Below are 20,723 nucleotides of genomic sequence, written 5' to 3'. Positions count from 1 at the left end.
ATGAACTGCTTGAATATTAAATATCTTACAGGGCAGGCTGCAAAATGTCATGAAAATGCCTACAGAATTATGTTGGCAACTCTACATACTTAATTTGGGCTTAATAAGGAAATACTAAAAGTATTCAACAGATAGTAAAAGCATTAGTGAAATTAGTTCAAGTTAATAAAGAGACTTTCATTATCTGGGCAGAGTTCACTGTTGCTTTTTGTTATTGTAACAAGGCAGCTTTCTTTGCTATTATTATGGAACAAAGACTGCTTCTGCAAAATAAAAAACTCTTCTGATCATTATACAACTTCACATTAAGGTAAATATGTTTCTATGGAGAAAATATTGTGCATTAGAATAAGAGATGAAATAAGAGCACTGCAGTTTGAATAAGAAATAGGATAGTTAAGATTTAAGAAGCTCATTGGTGACTCTGAATCACGATTGTTGCAGAGTTATCCATTTGCTATCTATAATTTAACAGATTTTCTCTTCATTATAAAAGAACTATTTTCAAAGTAGTGGAGGTGGTTTCCATCCCTCCCCACTCCAGTGGAGCAGACCATTTGTTTGCATTCTACTCATCTTCTTAAATCATTCTGGTATTTCTTTAAACACTTAAGTAACTTCTATAGCCATTGCTTTGCAAAACAATAAGCCTTCTGCAGATGATTTGTGGAGACACCTCTACAGAGCCGAACATTCTAGAAAGGATTTGAGGCTGTCAAAAAAGGAGGAGGGAGCTGTAAGAAGTAGCGTGAAGCAGAGTTACCAAATCAGAAGTTACATAGAATACAGTAAGAAAAGAGGAGGATAAATGCTTGTGAATTTTTTGATAGTCACTCAACCCTAAGAAATTCTGTGGAAATGACATTATCAGATAACAAGAACGCTCCATTGCAATGCCTTGAAATATCGTTGTTAGAGGGGGGGAAAGATTACTGGGAAATAAATGCACTCATCTATAATCAACAGATACACTGGGTAATTAATAATTAAGTTACATACTGTTCATCAGCTAGAAATGGAAGGCTCCTGCATAATTTAAGTCCTCATTTAAGCATTATTGAATTTTCTGTTTGACATGCCTAATTTTCATCCAGTTATTCCAACTGCTTCCAAAGAGGAACATATCTACTTAATTTGAGAGGACATAGATTTCACATATTTACAAGCTGTCACATAGTTTCTTCCCTGAAATGCCATTGCTTGTTCACATTCACAGTTCTTCTAATCCTTTCCCCCCCCAAATAAACTGCATCAGGGGGGCCCCTGCCATGGAAAAAAGGAACACTGCACAAAACAGAACTGGAAGTTCATTTGAAAGAGACTTCATCATCATTTTTAAAAATACACCAGCAAGATGTGCCTTTGAGACATCAGGCTTTGCCTTGAACTGATGTATCTGAATTCCACATTGCATTCTCAGATCCTTTCATCAGACCTACCTGCAAAGATCCTTTACTTTATTTGGCCAGGTCATACAATCAGTTTACTGCTACTTTCCAACTTAGACAAGCTCAACGAAGCCTTTTGTTCACTTACTCTGGAGATGGTCAAAGGCATGTTGAAGTCCTTGCCCCCTTGCAGTCGGAAGCCCCACGGTCCAGGTCCATTCAGAGTCACGCTGTAAGCCATTCTGTACCTTTCTCACAAGCCAGCTAGGCACTGCAGGATAGAAGGATGGGGTAGACAGAGAAAGTGTGAAAAAGTAGTATGAGAAGAGGGAAGAGTTTCATATAAATAAGCAAATCTTTCTGCCTTGCCTGTTCAGTCGTGCTGGGATATCACCTAAGAATAGTTGGGAGCTATAATGCAGATGCTGATATCTCAGCTGAGTAGGGCCCATAAAAGGTTTGTAACCAGACACCTACTATGCAAAGACTTCATGACTCAGAGGTCTAATATAGCCCCCAGGGAGGGGGACAGATCTTTCTGGGCTTCTCAAACCCCTCTTCACATTCAATTAGTCCATGGGTGAAAAACATTTTGAAATAAAATGAAGTCCCATGCTAAAATCCCAAACACCTAAATCTCACTACTGATTTGTTAAATAACAATATAGCCAATTAGTTTCTGCTTCAGAACACACTGCAAAGCAATACATAACACACTACAAACAAGTTCCTACTATATGTAGCAGGAAGGGCACCAAAGGAGTGCTTATCTTACATGAATCTGTTAAATGCAAATTATATACTACACTCACTTGGAACCAAAAAAAAGAGTCCTTGATTTCATTATTGGCTCATGGTACCATAACTTAAGCTTACTAAAGGGGCAACTACATTTTTTTCTCTTAGAATGCAGGTATTATGAATGATTTCTAAGCAGCATATAATCCACATAGCAAAAGCGTAGTTTCATCTCATAGCTGTCATACTGTTCTCAATACAACTTGTCTAAAGACATGGAAATTAAGTGGAAGGCTAAGAACATAATTAGTTAGCTGTTTCCTAAACTCACTCCATAACTTTTCATATATTCTCTTCATGCTAGGTGTTTCATACAACCTTTGTAACTCATTTGGAATATCAAATACATTTCAGCTCTGGATTGAAAGTAACTAGAGAATCTGAAGGAAGGGGAACTTCTAAACTGTTGGCAGATCTAAGATAAATGAAATGCTTCTGCTGTTAGGATAAAGCTGTAATCTTTAATACCACTTTTAAGTCATTAATTTCTGCAGGACCTCCAGAAGTTCTCTAGTACACTTTCCACAGCACCCCTGCTTTTACCCACATATTACAAAGAAATTCCCATTATGTTAAGTTGAAAAATAAGCAAAGGCTCTGCTCTAATAACTAACCAAGACCTATGCACTAGCTCATTTGAACACTGATAGTAAGTCTGCCCATGCACCACTCTTAATGTCACAAAAAACTGATGGCTGAACTACAGAGAACAAACACTGTCATGGCCTCTCTGCTCATCTGTGAAGTAGATCAATAATTCTTGCAAAGCCACAAGGCAGTAAGTGCTTGTTCTGTATGAATACTGGCAGAAAAGACAACTATACAAGGGAATAATTATCCTGCACAAAGATGGAAGGACAAACATAACCACATTTTCAAATCCCAAATTCAATTTACAACAACATGGCAGGTGTAGTGGGTTTGAGTGAAAGTTGTACTCAGTCAGTAGAACTGGCCCAAAACAAAAATCAAAAAAAACAGGAAGACAGATTGAAAGAAAACAGGTTGAAGTCATACAAATACCTATCTATGCACGTATTTATAGCTTTTTTTTTTTTTTTTTTTTTTTTTTAACATTATCAACATTCATTGTTTATCTCTGTATGAGCCATAAGCAGTGATACTTAGATGATGATTTTGAGGGGAGAAAGAAAACATACTTTCTGCACTCTGAACCACAGAACTTCCAGGCTTGACAATAAATCTAGTAAGCCTCAAGTCACATGCAGTATTTCTTTTTTTAATGTTTAATTCTGAAAGTACACAGACACACATGAAAGAAGTTCCAGTTGCATTATTCCTTCCTTTTTCCCAGGAGTTCACTGCATTTTTCTACTATCTTTTCTTAGCTCAATTACAAAGGTTCGGGTGAGTGCAACAAAAATGAGAGTAAACCAAACATGGCAAGCCATTTCTTCACTAGCAAAGAACAAAAAAAAAAGAAAAAAAAAAGAGAGAGGAGAGGTTATGTTTTTATGGATGATCAATTCATTCCTATACTTAAACATTCACTGGGAAAAAAATTGCAAAAGCTACAGCAGAATTAAACTGCACAGACAGCAAGCTGAACAACTAAGCATTAAGAAATAGAATTGCTGTTTAATCAAACACTATGTACTTCTATCCTACTTTCACATGCATAACATGCCACCCACTTATCAGTTTAGGACATCTAAAAGGGTCTCTGAGGCCTTCAGGTTGGGCAGCATGCTATGAAACTGAAGTGATAATCTCATTAGGGGCACTGCCATTTGAAGGACATGTTAAACTGAGGTTTAACTCATTTTCTACTTCCTTGGTTTCTGCTTGCACCCACATGAATATTCAGTACAGCTTGGCACTTGTATGAAGAAAAAGTAGGAGATACACCACTGTCCTGCCCACTTTGCCCTTCAACAAAACAGGATGAAGTCCTTTTCATTTGCTCACACTATTGGGTGCCTCTTGGAGAGTGTAACAATCAGAAAGATCAGTGCAGTGGAGTGGTGATAGAGGAGGTGTAATACAAAGGGACTGGCACAATGGAAGTGTGTTTCAAAGAAAAATGGCTCACCCATATTTAAAATCTAGGCTCACAGGGAAGAACTCCACAAGGGAGGGATCTCCATCTGAGAGCCATCCCCAGTGGCAGTCAGCCCTTAAATGAAGTCTAAGAGAGGTGCAGCCAGGCTCCACCCCTTCCAGTCCCACAGCTGAATTGCCTTTACCTGTACTCCCAGGGCTGACCAGGTCCTTTCCCCAGGTGCTCAATCAGTGCTTCAGGACATGACTCAACAGTTATTATTCACAGAGGCAAAAAGATTCCATTATTTTCTTCATAAGCCTTTCTAGGTCCTCAGTCTCCTGTGTTTGTTTCCCCTCTGCATGTCTGTGCCTTATTCTGGACAGCTGCAAGCAGTGAAGCAGCTCATGCTGCAGACACAACTCCATTTGCTGGGAATGCTCTTAGAACTGCTCCCGTTCTCCTGACTCCTACCATGGGCAGCCTTTAGACCAGAAAGCCAGTGGCCTGCCTAGATTATTATTTCAGTCCTGATCTGTTTTCAGACGTGATACAGACAAATGCACTCGCTAAGTCAAATATCCTGAACAAACACAGGGAAATGGACTGGAGCAGCAGATGCACTGCCATCACAGCTATCAGCACAAGCCGCCACAAAACCTTCCGGGAAACTTGCAGATGAAATAAGCTGTATATGCATAGTAGACTATCCTCTTGTTTTTAGAACCTTGTGGTGTTTGGATTAGGTTTATTTGCTTTAGATAGCCACATCTCAGACTGTTCCAAAATCACTTTTCATTTACTCAATTGAGTTTTATTACTCTTGGGGTGCCTTCTTCCCTATGTTCTCCATCTAGGTGAAAAATCTATGACAAGCATAGATCCCTCCCTTAAAGAAGCTACATGGAGTCAAATGAGGGCACCAATGTGAGGAGTGACATTTAAAGAAAAAACATTCCAGAAACCAGGTGACATTTTTCTCTCCAGATACCAAAACAAAGATTTGTTCAGAGCTCACCAAGTCCCCTCAGAGTTGTCTCATATGACTGATAGGAACAGCTGCGAGGAAGCTGGATGGGTACCAGGCACCATAGGTCCCAATGCCAACAGGTTCCATGCACATAAAAGAGTGCTCCAGCCTTCCACAAATACCTCAGAGCCCAAGCACAGCCATCCTTCCACAGCTACGTCAGAGCTCATACACTGGCGGAAACAATTCACATATGCCAGGAGACCATGTTGCATTACAGTGAACAGGCTTTCTGAAAACTACACCTGCATACTTGGAAGTGCACAGACATCAAGTGAATGAAATAAAAGCCTCTAGTGCAAAAGCTAAATTAAGATGGAAGGAAACAAGTCATGGAAATTCCAACTGTTCAAGTTGCTACCACTTTGTTAGGCTGGCCACATTACTCATTATATATTTTAACTCCCATGGTAGAATGCCCTAAGAGAGCCTTCAATTACTACTACTGCAGCAACAAGTTTATATCATTTATATCATCCATTTGTAACATTTCAGTAGCAGATGGTTAGAATGTTTATCTGACATCTGATTTGCAACAGCTTGTGTTGCTTGACAATAAGTCAGGTGTTGAAATAGGTCTCATATATGCAGTCCTAGTGTTGTCCAGTATTTTTGGATTAACAGTGCTGACTGTGAAACTCATGGAATAATGAGAAAGCAATTGCTGAATTTGGGTTCTCATCTTCACTCCAACCCATCTAACATAGAAACACATATGTACTATATATTGTCTAAACACTACAAAAGAAATAAAACCATTTAGCTTCACCTAATTCTGCTTTGTTACTATCTTTCCCATACTGGTGTTTGTAGGTCCCAACAGTACATGCACTGAGTGAGCATATGCTATAAAGTAGTATTCCCAGGGAGGCGAGCTAGAGAAATACGATGATGGAGTATTATTCCCCTTCTCTGTAATATAATGCCATCAGAAATGCAGTTCAAACCACTTTGTTTGGCTGTATGCTGCAGCATATATCACCTTACAGACTCACCAGGTTCCCCACTTTCTCACTACCAGGTTGTTCACTGTAAATGCTTTCATCACTAGAGAAAAATCACTTTTTACACTATTTTTGGGTGTTAAGTAGCCTCCTTTTTCTATCCCAAAAGACTGGATATATGTCATAGCATAGCCAACCTTCACCTTCAGAAGACTGTAATAGTTTCAGTAACTATGTTAAACTGCAAACCACTCCTGTGGGAAGAGAGAAAGAGGAAGGAAAGAAGCAGTCACACCTCTCTTCAGTATTTGCAGAGACCCCATTTACAAAACGACTTAAGGGTACATTACAAACTTTTCACCTTCACACCATCTCAGCTATGGTTTTCAAGGGCATCCACTATAACATGTAGTACTTAACACCTCTGTGGCACCTACTTCACCAAGATAACAAGATTTTCTTGTTTGTTTCTGACTTGTTTTAAAGAGAAAGAACACCAAAATACCTGCTGTTTCAGCAAACATGACCACCTCCTTCCTGTGGCTGGACTCACAGTGCTTAGGTTACCAGCTTCAGACCGTGAAATGAGTCAACAGCAATCGGATTAAAATGCAGAGCTCATTTTCTAAGAGAAGTATTTGAACCAGAAAGAAGGCTGCAAAATGCTTTGCTGTTATGTGCGTGTCATTCTCCTCTAACTCTGGGCTGTGTGCGTGTCACTCTCCTCTAACTCTGGGCTGGCACCAGGAATGCTCACAGCCACCCTGCAACTGCTCTCGTTTGTGCCTTGCCGCAGGGGATTCTAAGCGACGGGAGAAAAAGAAAAAAAAAAAGCCACTTAAAAAAAAACAAACAAACAAAAAAAAAAAACAAAAAAAAACCAACAGCAGATGCACAGGGGAAAAAAGGGTGAAAGGGGCTACGTGCAGATCGCTGACAGCTCCAGAGGGCAGGGACAGAGCTGACACTGATGTCACAGGACTTGCACGGCGCTGGCTGGCCTCCAGAGAGCCCGGGGCTTGGCACGGCACAGCGAACGCTCCACAAGGCTTCGACGACAGCTCCTGTACCGCTACTCCCGCCTGCACAGATACCTCACGAGTCGCCGCACAGCTGAGGCACGATGCGCCTGCAAAAGCGCACAGTGCCGCGAGGTTTAACCTTAAACTGTTCTCACCCCTAGAGTTAGACTCACCCACCCGCGTCTGTATCCCCACACAGCCTCCAGCGGGAAACACTTCTCCCTACAGCAGCTCTCCGCACAAACGGAGCTGTAGCAGAGCCGCTCGTGCTACTCTTAGGGCGCCGGCGTCCCTCAGCGGCGCGGCGCGACCCACCTGTGCCAGCCTCGGTGCTGCGAGCAGCACACCCGCTAACTCCGAGCGCTACGGAGCCGCCACACGCACGGGCGCTCAGCGGCCCGCGGACGCTCCCGCTACACCAGGAGGCAGCCCGAGGGCAGCCCTGCACCGCCCCTGAGGGGAAAGAGCGCTGTCGCCCAGGTGGGGCCTTAAAGCGGCCGCCGCAGTGCGTGGCTAGGGGATGGGGGACGTGGGCAGCGAGGGAGGCAGCCGCTGAGGAGTTCCCGACAAGCGTTCCTTTCTGCGCCCTAAAGATTTTAAATCCCAGTTTTTGAACTGAGATCGTCCCTCGGCTTTGGTGGCAGAGCAGCGAAGTGACACAAAGCCGTGTCGGGCCCCGGGGCGGCAGTTACAAGGCACACACACAGGTGCTCTCAGGGACGAGACGGCGGCCGGGAGGTGGGGAGCGTTCGGAGGGACACGGAACGTTCCGGAAGGCGGCAGCCCCGTTGGAAGGGGCGCTGTGGCGGCGGGGAGCCCGCGGCCCTCACGCTACAGGAGTCTGCCACGGAACGCCCCGGCCCCACGCGCCCGGCCTCGCGCTCTCCTTCAGCACCAGGGACAGGCGCTGCGCCCCGCAGCCGGGCAGCGAGGGGAGTGTGGTGTGTGAGGCGGCGTGCTGATGGGGTAATTTGTTCTACCGCAGGTTAAGGAGGCGAAATCATCCTCAGAACTTTTTTTTTTTTTAATTTATTTTTGGTCTCAACTATGATCTTCACGATGGTTACTCCAGAAAGAAGAATCACAGAATTATAGAATAGCTTGGGTTGAAAAGGGCCACCATGATCATCTAGTTTGAACCCCCTGCTGTATGCAGGGTTGCCAGCCACCATACCAGGCTGCCCAAAGTCACACCACAGCTTTGTGCAGTGTTATGACTAATTTGCAGCAGGGGGAACGAGCTTATGCTGACAGCAGTTTGGTCAGTTTGTCTTCTAACAAAGAAGGCAATTTGTAAAGTGATTTTGAGATGGCTGTTTGTGACTGCTGTTGTCTCGAGCCATGGATAAACTGCAGTACTTTATTTATTGGATTGCTTGCTGTTGCACAGCTAGCAAGTCTAGTTACCATCATCCACTAGATTATCTGTGGGGCAGCAATGAAATTGTATGGTAAAATGTAAGTTTTACTCAAATCAATTTTTTCAAACTTTGTGTGTGTTTGACTAAGCACAGTAATGTGTGGTGGAAATGCTAAGTTATGTCCTGAAGCAGTGATGGAGCACCTGGCAAGAAGGCAGGGCCAATCCAGGGGAACTCAGGTGCATGCAATGCTGCTGAGTGACCAGAAGGGGTGGAGCCAGGATCCACCCCTTACAGACCTCATTTAAGGGCTGGCAAGGGGGAGGGTGCTTTGTTAGAGATTCCTGTATATCTAAGGTCTTCTAAGAGTAAGCAGGTTTTTTTTTTCCTTGTACGTTTTGTGCCTTGAGCTATTGTATTTGAGTGAATGTTTAGTTACTATGGTCTAGGATGTTGTTGTCATTTCAATCACATTTCTGTGATGCTAACCAATTCAGGTGCTGATGCTTTTGCACCTCACAATTTATCTGCATAGCGGATATTTTCAGGTGAAACTGTGCACTGAGGAGGTTTTCAATTAAGATACCATTTCACAGAATCAGAGTTGTTTGAGTTGGAAGTAACCCCTAAAGGTCACTTAGTTCATTTCTCCTGCAATGAACAGGGGATCATAATGTTAGTATAGCACAGCAAAAGACTGGTATCTTTTTCTCTCTCTCTCCTAAGAGGCATTTAAACCTGAAGAGCTTTTTCATTTTTTCAGCTCTGAGTAATGCATCATCTGAGTTCTTTTCTGAGTTGCATCAGAAGCCTCCATCTTGTGCATGTTAATAGTATTGCATTAAAGGCATGTGATCTCCTTTAGGAAGATTAGATGGAATAAACAAGGGCAGAACCTGATTTGACTTTCTGTGGTGTGTAATGAGGCACTTCTGTATGTCCTATACTAATTTCATTATATGTTAAATGCATTTAAAACAGTGTATATAGCCTCAGTGCCATGTTTAAGAAGTAAGAATTGTGACTGTCAGAGATTTCATGCAGTGGGCCTGTGTTAATGAATTAAAGTATGAAAATGTATGCTCAGTTATGCTTGGAGTTAGTCTTCACAGTACTAAATTCCGTATCAGGTTTCTTCCTAGAAGTCCTCTTTAAACAATAGAAGCTGCAAAATAGCAAGCAGATCTTCTGCAGATGAATGAACTTCATTAAGTAGCATAAATAGTGGCTTGAGTTGGAAAGCACTTTCCATGTAGAGAGAAATTATCCTTATATGATGATTGAGAAAGTGGTTATCATTTAGATTATTCTGTTCTATGTGAGATAAAAAGAGTTGCGAAGACTAAGAGCATATATTTTAACCTCTGCCACACTTCAGCAATCTGAATTTCTACTCCCTAGAGCATGTTAGCTACAAATTGTCCTTTCACCCTGTTCTGACAAATAGCTGATCAGTTCTGCTTCAGTGTTTTTGTTTGAACCAGAGGGGATCTACTGGCTTGTTTGTTGCTCATTACATCAAATTAAGACCAGGGAATTTCAAAGTACAGGAATTCTGTCTGCACAGCACAAACATAAAAACCAGTTCCCAACAAATTTAAGAAAGAATTGGTTGTACTTAAGAGCCAGCTGAGTCTGGTCTTCAGGAAGGACAGAATCTCCTGTGCTGCACCTTCAGGATCGCCATTAGAAAACCAAAGAATGTGATGGCAGGCCCTCCTGTGCAGAGAATCCTATTTGGTTTCTTGAAATTGGCTTACTGGTAGGTTTAGCTGTACCGTTTTCTCTGATGCTCTCTTGGTGTGATTGCTTTTGAGCCGTGAGTTTGAGCCTGTGTAATTCCCTTTCCTGGGAAATTCTGATAGTTCTGCTGAGGGTTAGTTCTGGGTAAAGTGGCTCTCCCTTTGTAGCTTTAACCTAATAAGATAGGTCAATTTTCACCATTATCAGCCATTTACCACTTTTGCAAAGCTCCTAATGTTGCTAACACGCAAGAGCAAACAACAAAACAATCAAAACTCCAGCTGTTACATAGAGTTCAATGAAACATTCTTAATTGCAACCAATCATTAATTAAAATGTTGTCTTTTTTTCCAGTCTAGCTTAAAAAATAATTTAAAAGGCTGTCTATATGGTAAACTTCCTGGACAATTCCTGTATCTACCTGAGCCATATTATTAGTATAACATTCCCAGAACAGGGTCAAAGCAGTGTTATGGCAATGGATAATCCAATGGGGACTACTAGTCGGATGGACTCCAGCAAAAAAGCTTAACTCCTTATGTGGGCTGTTTTCCTGCTTGGGGAAAACACCTGGCTCAATGTCAGTGTTGTCTACACAATATCTACAAAGATTGTGGACATCTTTTAGATAAAAAAGCTTAAATTCTTTTTCCATTTGCTCTGCTTACAGTCAGTTTATCAAGTAGACTTTGTGTTCTTCATTCCAGCTCACTATTCAACTATAAATATTAAGTTATAAATGCATGCTATCTGCATGAGGGGGAAGGCATTGTGAATCTCCTCCCACCTGTTTCACTCATTATTTCTCTGCAGTTTTCAGTTGGAGGCTGAGTAATCCATCATTGCATCTTTTTTAGCACAGCCATTGCTAGCTCTCTAAGTATGGAAAAAAAGTAATGGTTTAAACCTTTGTGCAAAATCTTGCTTTGCAGTACTTCAAGTGCAAATACTGTGCCTATTTATGGATAAACTTGACTTCCTTGGTAACCTGATTTGCCAAAGTCACAGAGGGACTCAATGCCATACTCTTGCTCAGAGATTACTGCGAATTAGTGGCAGTTGAGTATCAACTTGTTCAGTTTGATTACTTGGTGCTTTGATTTGATGATTTGTTCAGTTGATCCTGATGATTTATTGAAATTATTCTGATCTCTGAAGACAGGGTACACTTAGCTGAGGAAACCAAACCAGCTGACTTTTGTAAATATTGATTTAACTTAAGCACCACTTTTCCTTCAGAACTAAATAATTGTGAAAATGTTGACATACACATAATAAAAGCTTTAAAGATAATTCTTTTAAAACAGCTCTGTTACCTCTTGATTATCAAAATGAAGACCTACTCACCTACTTTAATGAACGTTTTGTTCTGTCACAGGTATGTTTACTGTCTCAGTGCAGTGTGTGATAAGGAATAGTGTATGGTAACTGTTGAATCTTGGCCTGAATCACTGATTGGGCATCTGGAGAAAGGACCCAGTCAGCCCTGGGAGCACAAGTGAAAGTAATTCAGCTGTGGGACTGGAAGGGGTGGAGCCTGGCTGCACCTCTCTTAGACCTCATTTAAGGGCTGACTGCCACGGGGGAAGGATCTCTGGTTGGAGATCCCTCTGTTATGGAGTGAACTTAGATCTTTGGAGATGGGTGAGCATTCCTTTCCTGTTTATCTTTTTGCCATTCCACTCCTGTGTTGCCTTTCCACTGTGCTAATTTTTTGGCTGTAACAAACAGAATGACCAACACTTCATGAAAATTTTTCATCTAGCTGTAAACAGAACAGTTAAACTTGCTAAGCAGCTTTCCTTATAGTTCTGTACAAATAATTGTTTGGCTACTTGGGAGTTGCGGATAAGGATAATTTTAAAATAATCTTGGCAGCTGCTGGAGAATGACTGCAGGTAGATGGCCATGCCAAATGGTAGTATCCCAGTGCCTCACTTTTCAGGCAACAGGTTAAACAGTAGTACCTCAAGAGGTAATCCAGAGTAAGTTACTAATGGAATAGTATGTGTGTTAAAAGGGTAGTAAGACAACTAGTTTTAAACCTAAACATGGCAGTTTTCATTTAATATGAGACCTGCTCCTAAAGTAGTTCTGCTTATTATGCTGGCCCACAGCATCAGAGGTGGATGTTGGTGATAGGGCAGTAATGATGGAACCTTTCCATCAATATTAACTTGTGTTTTGTTGCTGTGAGGCAGATGGGCAATCTGACAAAATGATATCTCACATGGAAATGCATATGAAGCCAAGGGGTGTTACTGAATTCCCCCATGTGGGAAAAATGAACCCAGTGATATTCACTGATGCTTTTTGAATGTTTATGGAGACCAAACTGCAGATATGAGCACAGTTACACAAAGTGAAGGACAACCTATGTTCTGGGCAGATTTTTACAAGCATGGCATGCAGGCTCTTGATCGTTGCTGGCCAAAGTACATATCTAATGGTGGTGACTATGTTGGGAAATCATGTTTTGTAGCTGTGAACTTGCTCTATCTGATAGTTATTGTGCTTTTTTGTATATTTTTGTATTGTCTATTGTTGTTTCTGTGGAAATGAATGAGAGGGATTACTTTCAGAGCAAACCATATGTTTGTTAACAATCTCAATTTTTTATTTGCACATTTTTCCATCCTTTTCTTAGTGTTTTCAGCTGTACTGGCAGTAAGGGAGGAACTGAGCTCCAAGCAATTAGGGCTAACATGTCTAAATACTGTGAATGTTGATTCCTATGGACTTAGAATTACTTTGGTTCCCAAATTCTGTGTTGCCTGTCTTAACTATTCTTGTATTTTCTCCTCTTTTCCAAATACATCTATGGCATAGGTTATACTAGCAGTGGCTGTTAACTCCTGTGGCTTGAACTTGTACTGTATGTATGAGTTTGATTTCCTATAGCAAGAACCACCTGGTCCTCAGGTGTATAAGGACCAAAGGATTTAATGCATTCTTCAGTTTTTCAGATTTGAGGTAGATCTACCCACACAATCTGTGGGATGGCCAAGAGATGTCGAAATATCTTTGGAAGAGTTAGGCTTATGGCTAGATTAGAATGTCAGGGTAAGGGAGCATGCTAGTTGCCACAATCTCATGTGACCCTTAATGAATGTGTTGCATACTGGTTTTTAAGTAGTAAAAACAAATCAAACTAATTTGGAATGGTTTGAAAGAGCAGCCATTAAGTTTTCAAATAAAGGCAATTCAAAATTTAAATTACTGTGAACTTGCTTGAATGCCCATTTTTCAGTTTCTAGTGTGGAACAAATATTCCAATGAAATGCGTGATCAGTGATGAGGGATTTTTGTAAACTGAGGTTAATTAAAATATTAACAGACAAATTATACTCAATTTCAAGGGAATCTGGTAGAACCAAGCCACTAGTTCTTGAGGAGGGAAGCAAGGGAAGACAGGTGCTTATAAGTCTTCCATATGTTGAAGGGGAAGCATGGTGTTCTCTTGTCTTCTGAAATCAACCAATATACTGAGTGCAGTTTGCTCAAACGCTGCAAAAGCTGAGGTTATTGTGGTAGTACTTAACCTGGGACTTCCAAAGTGTTTCAGTTGCTGAAGTTCCATCGAGTATCCCTTGAGCGAACAGGATCCCTTTTTTGGGTCAGTATCCAGTCCTGTGAGATCTAGAACCTTTTCTTGTCCTTTTTAACAATCACTTTATTTTGATGTGGTGCTGATAGGTATCCTGAGTTGCTTCCTTTTTGTCTTCCTTTCACTTTAGCTGTCTTCTGAAGTGAGTTTGATATTAAAAAAAAAAAAAAAAAGAATTTGGTGAGATTTATTGAAAATAAATGAATAAAATAAATGAACAAAATACTGCTATTTGTGGAAAATCTTCAGCAAGTGGGAAACAAAACACCAAGACACAAAAAGGTCAGTAGGGGATGCTGCTCTATTGCCATAGGATTTTGTATTTTCCTTTGTTTTAACATTATTTGGCAAATCTAGCGGTGATTTGAGATCCCTGTAAATTGCTTAAACTTGGCTGATTTTGTTTTTAGAGAATCATCTTTAAAAAATTGATTTAAAAAATTACTTTTCTCTGAAACCCAGTTTCCATCAGGATCCATATCATGTGACTCAGTTATTTTACTGATGTTAATCTGTTCTTACCCATATGGCTTTGCTGGTTAGACCATGTGCCTCTGGCTGTCTCTTCATAAAAGAAATGAACTGATCTTATCTAAACCCCAAATCCTGTATTTCCTAGATGTAATTTCCAATAATATTGACTAGTCAGCTGTGTTGTTTTGGAAACTCTTGCTGTAATTTCATTTTTTAAAATCTGGAGCTCAGGCAGCTCAAACTATTGCTGTGTTCATGACCTGATCTACTAAGCAATTGCTTTTGTGCTGTGACCCGTTAACAATGGAGCATGTTCAGCTGTGATGGGGATTCTTTCCATTTCAGGAGGCAGCATAATGAAAGGAAGCTGCCAGATACAACTCTCTAAACCATGCTGTGGCTTCTTTTGTCCCTTCTCTGATATCATTATGGCCTGAGTTCTGCACTAGAGAAAAGTCAAAGAGGTTTGAGTCTGGGGGGGGGGAAAAGGTGGGGAGGAATCTGACAAAAGATGGTAACTGCTGTATTCCTTTGCTGAGTAGTCTACAACAGGAAAGAGAAGGAGCATGTTTTGCAAAAGGCTATTATATTTCACAGTATTTCATCTTGTTGTCCTTTTTAACAATCACTTTATTTTGATGTGGTGCTGATGGGTATCCTAAGTTGGTTCCTTTTGGTCTCCTTTTCACTTTAGCTGACTTCTGAAGTGACAGTTTGATATTAAAAAAAAAAAAAGAATTAAAATGGGTGAGATTTATTGAAAATAAGTTTTATGGAATGTTTGGGTTTTTATTCCTTCAGAGAAGACAAAAATGTTCCTTGCAGTGTGCGAAGTGAACAGCTTTTATTTCTAAAACTACATGAAAGTTAACTTCTCATCTGATGGATAATGAGTGAACATAAAGATCCAGGGACCTGAAAGATTGGTGTTTGTTTGCTTGTTTGTTTTTCAGATGGGGTATGATTTTCAGAAGTCATCTGTGTTGTAATTGTTTCTTGCCACTGAGTTGCCTGATACTACTGCCTCAACCTTGCCCTTCATATGGTTAAGATTCTTCTTACTTCACTGAATAGCAGCAAAAAGTGAGCTTTAATTTGAGTGTCTGGAAAACAGTATTTCAAGTAAGATTTATCAGTACTTCAAGAGTTCTGACCTGTGCTTCTATTACTCAAACTTCAGCTGAGGACAGAAGGATCAAAATAAATCATTTTAAAACAAAACCTGATGGATTATTACGTTTCATCTCTTTACATGCAGAGATGGAGGCATACATAATTCCTTTAAAAGCCAAGAGGGGGTTGTATTTAATGCTATATTTAGCACCTAAAGGCATTGGAATTGCTTGAAAATTGTTAAAAGAAAAGTGAACTAGTGAGAACTAGAGGTTGTTGACACTTCTGGGAGGCAAGACTCTGGAGAGGCTTGAAGGCTGTACTGCTCCAGGATTGCCACTGAGGCGAGTAGCAAGGATGCTTGATCTAAGAACCTGCCTGTTAGAAGCGAGCTGAGATCTGGGCTTGCAGGAACTCCAGAGTTCAGGATTATGAAGAAATGAGAATCCATTTTGTGCCAGGCCCTTGGAAAGAGTTCTGGCCCTTTGTAGTAGGTAGCAGGATGATTGGTTGCTCTGTGCTGACACTGGGGAGAATGAGAAGAATATCTAGGAGATGAAGATTGAGTTGAGTAGACTCTGCCTTCTGCACAAGTGTGTGAAGATGAGCAGTGGCCCTGGGAAAGAAATTCTTAACTTAGATGTGAAACTTTGAAGTAAAAAGGAGAATTATTTTGGCTTGTTTTATGCGTGTTCTTGTTTTTCCTCATGTCACATAATGTTTTGTACAGACAAGGGGTGAAATACAACCCAAAGTTTCAGTAATATTCTATTTTTTGGTTACTCCCCATTAGTGTTTACAACTGTGACTGGTCTAAAGTGTATTAGTACTACTAAAAGTCAGATGTAGAACTGATGCCCTCAAAATCACAACCCAGCATTGGGCTTGTGTTAGAAAATACAGAGGTCTATGGTGACAACCATGTTCCCCAGCCATGGGAAATGCTATTCTAAATTTATCTGTATATAATCTTTTTGTTTCCTTCATTGCTTCTTTTTATGGCTGAACCTTACTGTGTTTTTGATACTAGGAATTCAAACTTTGAGTTGCCCTATTTTAAGTCTTTTGACATGAAACAGGCTCGTCTGTGAATGAAAGTAGAAGTTGGTCTTGAAAAGGACAGTGTATGTCTGGGCAGGGCAGAAACAACTATTTGATGTTCAGAGCAAGCTGTGCTATACAGTTTCTTAGGACTTCTTTCTGATTAATATACAGGGATAATTGTGAAAATGAATTTGATGTTTCTAGTGCTTCATCCTGTTAATGCTACCCTTGTGTTCTGGATGACTCTGGTCAATGAATCCCTTCTTTCATTGGCAATTTTTGTCCCATTAATAGAGCAGAAACCTTACTTCTAAGGTCTCAACCCTCTTTCAAGGATTACCCACTTAAAATTCCAGTAAATCAATTGCTTATGCTCCTAGGTTTACTTCAGTGTCCTCTTCACAAGTAGATTTTCTTTTTAATTATGTACAGTAGAGCAGAAATTGATGGCTATTTGTAATATACAGTGATTTTTAATATACAACTTCCTCAAGGAAATACAGTATTACACTGTGGGTTCTTCAAAGACTGTACATGATTACACAACATAGATTTGTGTAAACTATGTTTTACCACTAGAATGCTCAATTTTACTTTTATAGCAAAATAAAATATACCCACATGTGACGTAGTCAGCCTGGTGAGCATCTCTATAAATTATTTGTTGAGTAACTTCTGTTGTGACAAATGAATTGTTGAGGAAAATGAATTTTTTGCAAGTATATGGTAAAAGAGGAACTGCAAACAGTTGAAAAGTTGTATTTCCAGATGTGAAGCTTGAAGCAAGCTATGAAAATGGAGAGCAGCCTTATGAAGAGGATATTGTCCCTTGTTTAAAGTTAGCGATGCTGATACACAAAAACTAGTGATTTGCCCAAGGTCACCCAAATGATGGGAAAATCACAGAAACAGGATTTTGAACTTCTAATTCCAGCTTCTCTATGTGGTTGTGTGAATGTCCTTTTTCCTCTTTGTGAGGGTTTCTTATACCCAAGTGCTTAGTAGCCTTGAGAGGAACACAGTTTGTAGATAGCTTAGCTGTCAGTTTTTACCTTGGCTTTGAAGAAAAACTTGAACTTAGGAAATTTATTAATATACAGTTGCATGGAGTTGGCAGTAAATACTAAACTGGAAAAACATTGGCAGTATGTTTGGTCACTACTAGAAGTCACTGAATGTTATCAACTTGTTTGGTTGTGTATCTTAAGGTGTTATGTAAATGTTTATGCGTAGGATATCTTTAGGCATCTGACAAAAATGTGATATAAATGGATTATATCAATCCAAACAGTGAACTTGTGCAAGTGTAGTACCCTTTATAGCACTGGAGCTTTTAAAGGATGTGCTTCTACATAAGATCTATGGTCACTTTCTGTGTAAACCTTCAGTCTCGTTTTGTGGAAGAGCGAGGGTTTTCTGCTTAATTTTTCCATTCAGTAGAAAATGTACAGTTACTGCAAGCATGCCTGTAAATGTTCTACAGCCTATTCAGGAAACATCCTGTATGTGACTTTGCATAGGAGCACTTGTTCTATCCAATGATATGGTCTCAGATTTTTGTCTGTTCCTGAACTATTGTCTTATATATACGTGGAAGTTACAGTGAAAACTAAGTGTTGAGGGAAATGAATAACAGCTTTGTTCTTGCTTTGTGGATAAAGCCTGCTTTGCAAAAATTCCCTTAAGCAACTTTTTTACATACGTGTCAAGTTCATGTTCTTAGTAGCTGAATCTAATTATTTCTGACAAAGTGAAATGTTAAAGTTGGATGGTGATACTGAGAGCAGATACTTTGTGGAGGGAGGGAAAAACAGGAGGAGGTAACTGTCTCAAGGAACTGTAATATAAGAGAACTACATATGACTCCATAAATACAAACAGGAAATGATGGTGGAATAAGAGTTATATCATGAGGTTTCTTTTAGCTCAAGTTGTGTTGGATTGCTTGCTGAGACAGTTTAACCTGAGCTGCTGCTCACTTGTTCTTTGCAGCATATCTGAGACACTTGATTTAAGCCTGGTAAAATTAACAGGAGTGTTTCCATTAATTCTACTAATTACTGAGCTTATAGCTAGCATCAGAAGATCTAATTCGGCCTTTTTTCCAGTGAAATTCTGTGCTTTATGTCTGAATATTTATTCTAGTAGTCCAAATGAGGGTGGATCTTAAAAATGTTCTCCTTGGCAAGTGTTGGTTACAGCTCTCCTGAGAGGGGTCCAAAATATTTTTGGTGCTGAATCTGAAGTAGTACTGCTGTTTGTGCAAGTTCAGTAATTGAAGAGTAAGGAAAAAGTTTGTCATCCAGAGGAATGTCCCTTCTGTTTTTCCCAGCCACTGATCCTATTTTTTAACCTCAGGTGAATCCTAATCTTGAGAGCCCTTTCCATTGCCAAAAAATGCTTCTACTTAATATGCCAGCCAAACACTGAGACCACATTTGTGGTTGAACATCACAAGATCCTGATATCCCCATGCACAGTGAGGTGATATCAGTGTTTGGAAAATGTGCTAGCATTTTCCTATGCTGACATATCTCTTGCACCATTTGCTTTACTCTGTGAGCCAGTTACATAGAATTCCTGTCTCATGTCTCTAGCAGAGCTCTGCTGCTGACAGGATTGCTGCAACAAAGCTATTACTTTTCTACCAAAAATTTTGTACTCTGTATTAGACTGATTAGGCTAGATTTGCTTTTGAGACAATGTACTGATTTTATTAGGTTTACACTGATTATCTCCTGGTTTCTCTGTCCTTGTAAGTTATGTCAGAGCTCATCATTGTCAAGATTTAGGAATTGACCTATTTGCAAGTTTGAAAATGAGCATTTAGGTTTTGAACTAGATAGGAGATGCGGAAGGCATCATAACCTTTTTTTGTTCAATGTAAAATGTTTAGTGCATGGGATTGTGGTCCTTGTCTGAGGTTGCTAGGTGTGGCCAGTACTTGTAATTTCTTTGTTTTAAGATTGCTTTTATATAAAGCTATTTATAACATCGGACTCTTCACATTCCTATGACGTTGACAACTGCAAGGCTATAAGAACAAGTGTTTGAACTGAGATACCTGTTGCTCAGCCACTGAAATAACGAACTGATACTGACATTGCTTTGCAGAAAAAGGACCTCTCATTAGAGTCCTGTGTAAATAGTTGTTACAGGAGCAGAGACATACAGCTGCTCTGTCTGGGTTACTGAGATGCGATTCTTTCCCTGAGGGATCAGAGTAGGATGCGGGCTACGCTACAGCTTTCCCTGGAATGTCCCATGTAAAAACATGGCACCAGTCATAATAAGAAAAACGGGCATGCCTGTGCAATTTATCCTTGTTATGTGCCTTTTTTTGGATGTCAGACATGCTGTTGGTTTTTCACAGGACTTGAAGAAAAATACTCTTTGCTACCAGTGCAGGGAGAGAAATTTCCTTTTCTCTGTTACAATAATTTGAGTAAAACTGTCTACAGCTCTGAGGCTCTTTGATAGCAGTCTGTGTCTGCCTTACATGAGAATGTGTGAACATTTTAGTGCCGTGTGATGTCCCTTTCTAGTCCAGTGCTAGATGAAAAGTGGATTCCCAGAAATACATTAACTGAGCCTATAACCTGCAAAACATATGAACTAAGATTCTTGATAATATGTGAAAGCTGGAAAGATCAGCTGCTTGCCATTGCCTTTTTAGGTGCTGCTTCAGACTTGGAACAGGCTTTTATTACACTGGTTCTTGGCATCTTCTTTATAGGACCACAGCAATTTTGCCAAATTACTTGGAAGGCCAAATATTTCTACTTGTGACCCAAGTCTGAATTTGAGCTTGAGCCCATTGTGGTGCAGAGCCCGTAAACTCACAGCACTGCTTGCAATTCCCTTTGCCAGCAGTCTACTCTGTGAACAGCTGCTGGAGCATGAAAGGCCAAAGGGAAGTGCCTCAGTTTTGCCCTAGTCCTTTCACACCACCACGTCACTGGAATATGCCCAAGTGCATGGTGAAGGCAAGCAGTCTCGCTAGTGCAGAACAGCCTGTACAGTTGACTTTAACTGAAACATGAATCACCTCAGTCCTGAATTATTTTAATCTGATCAGTCATCTCTGTTAAGGGGTGTAAAGAGACAGCAAAGCAGAGAGAATGGCTGCCAAATAGAGGATGCAGGACACAAATAAAGCTGCTAAAGTGAGATGAAATAAGAACTAATAATGATTTA

General features: G+C 40.3%; 1 protein-coding gene across 2 annotated transcripts in view; it reads right to left on the bottom strand.

Annotated features, from left to right (window-relative positions):
* The window catches only part of LDB3 (LIM domain binding 3), a 78,684-nt gene extending 71,091 nt beyond the window's left edge, over nucleotides 1-7,593 (bottom strand). For both annotated transcript variants that reach the window (XM_042817678.1, XM_042817677.1), the window contains exons 1-2: nucleotides 7,500-7,593; nucleotides 1,537-1,659 (exon numbers count right to left, since the gene is read on the bottom strand). In XM_042817678.1, the coding sequence (XP_042673612.1) occupies nucleotides 1,537-1,629 (93 nt within the window). In that variant the 5' untranslated portion in view covers nucleotides 1,630-1,659; nucleotides 7,500-7,593. The remainder of the gene's footprint in view (nucleotides 1-1,536; nucleotides 1,660-7,499) is intronic.
* Between the last annotated feature and the right edge of the window lie 13,130 nt (nucleotides 7,594-20,723).

Source organism: Centrocercus urophasianus, unplaced genomic scaffold (genome assembly GCF_019232065.1).
Source record: "Centrocercus urophasianus isolate 14NV4802_14NV808 unplaced genomic scaffold, USGS_Curo_1.0 seq_17, whole genome shotgun sequence".
NCBI classification, from domain to species: domain Eukaryota; kingdom Metazoa; phylum Chordata; class Aves; order Galliformes; family Phasianidae; genus Centrocercus; species Centrocercus urophasianus.
This window is presented reverse-complemented; position numbering and strand designations above follow the sequence as displayed.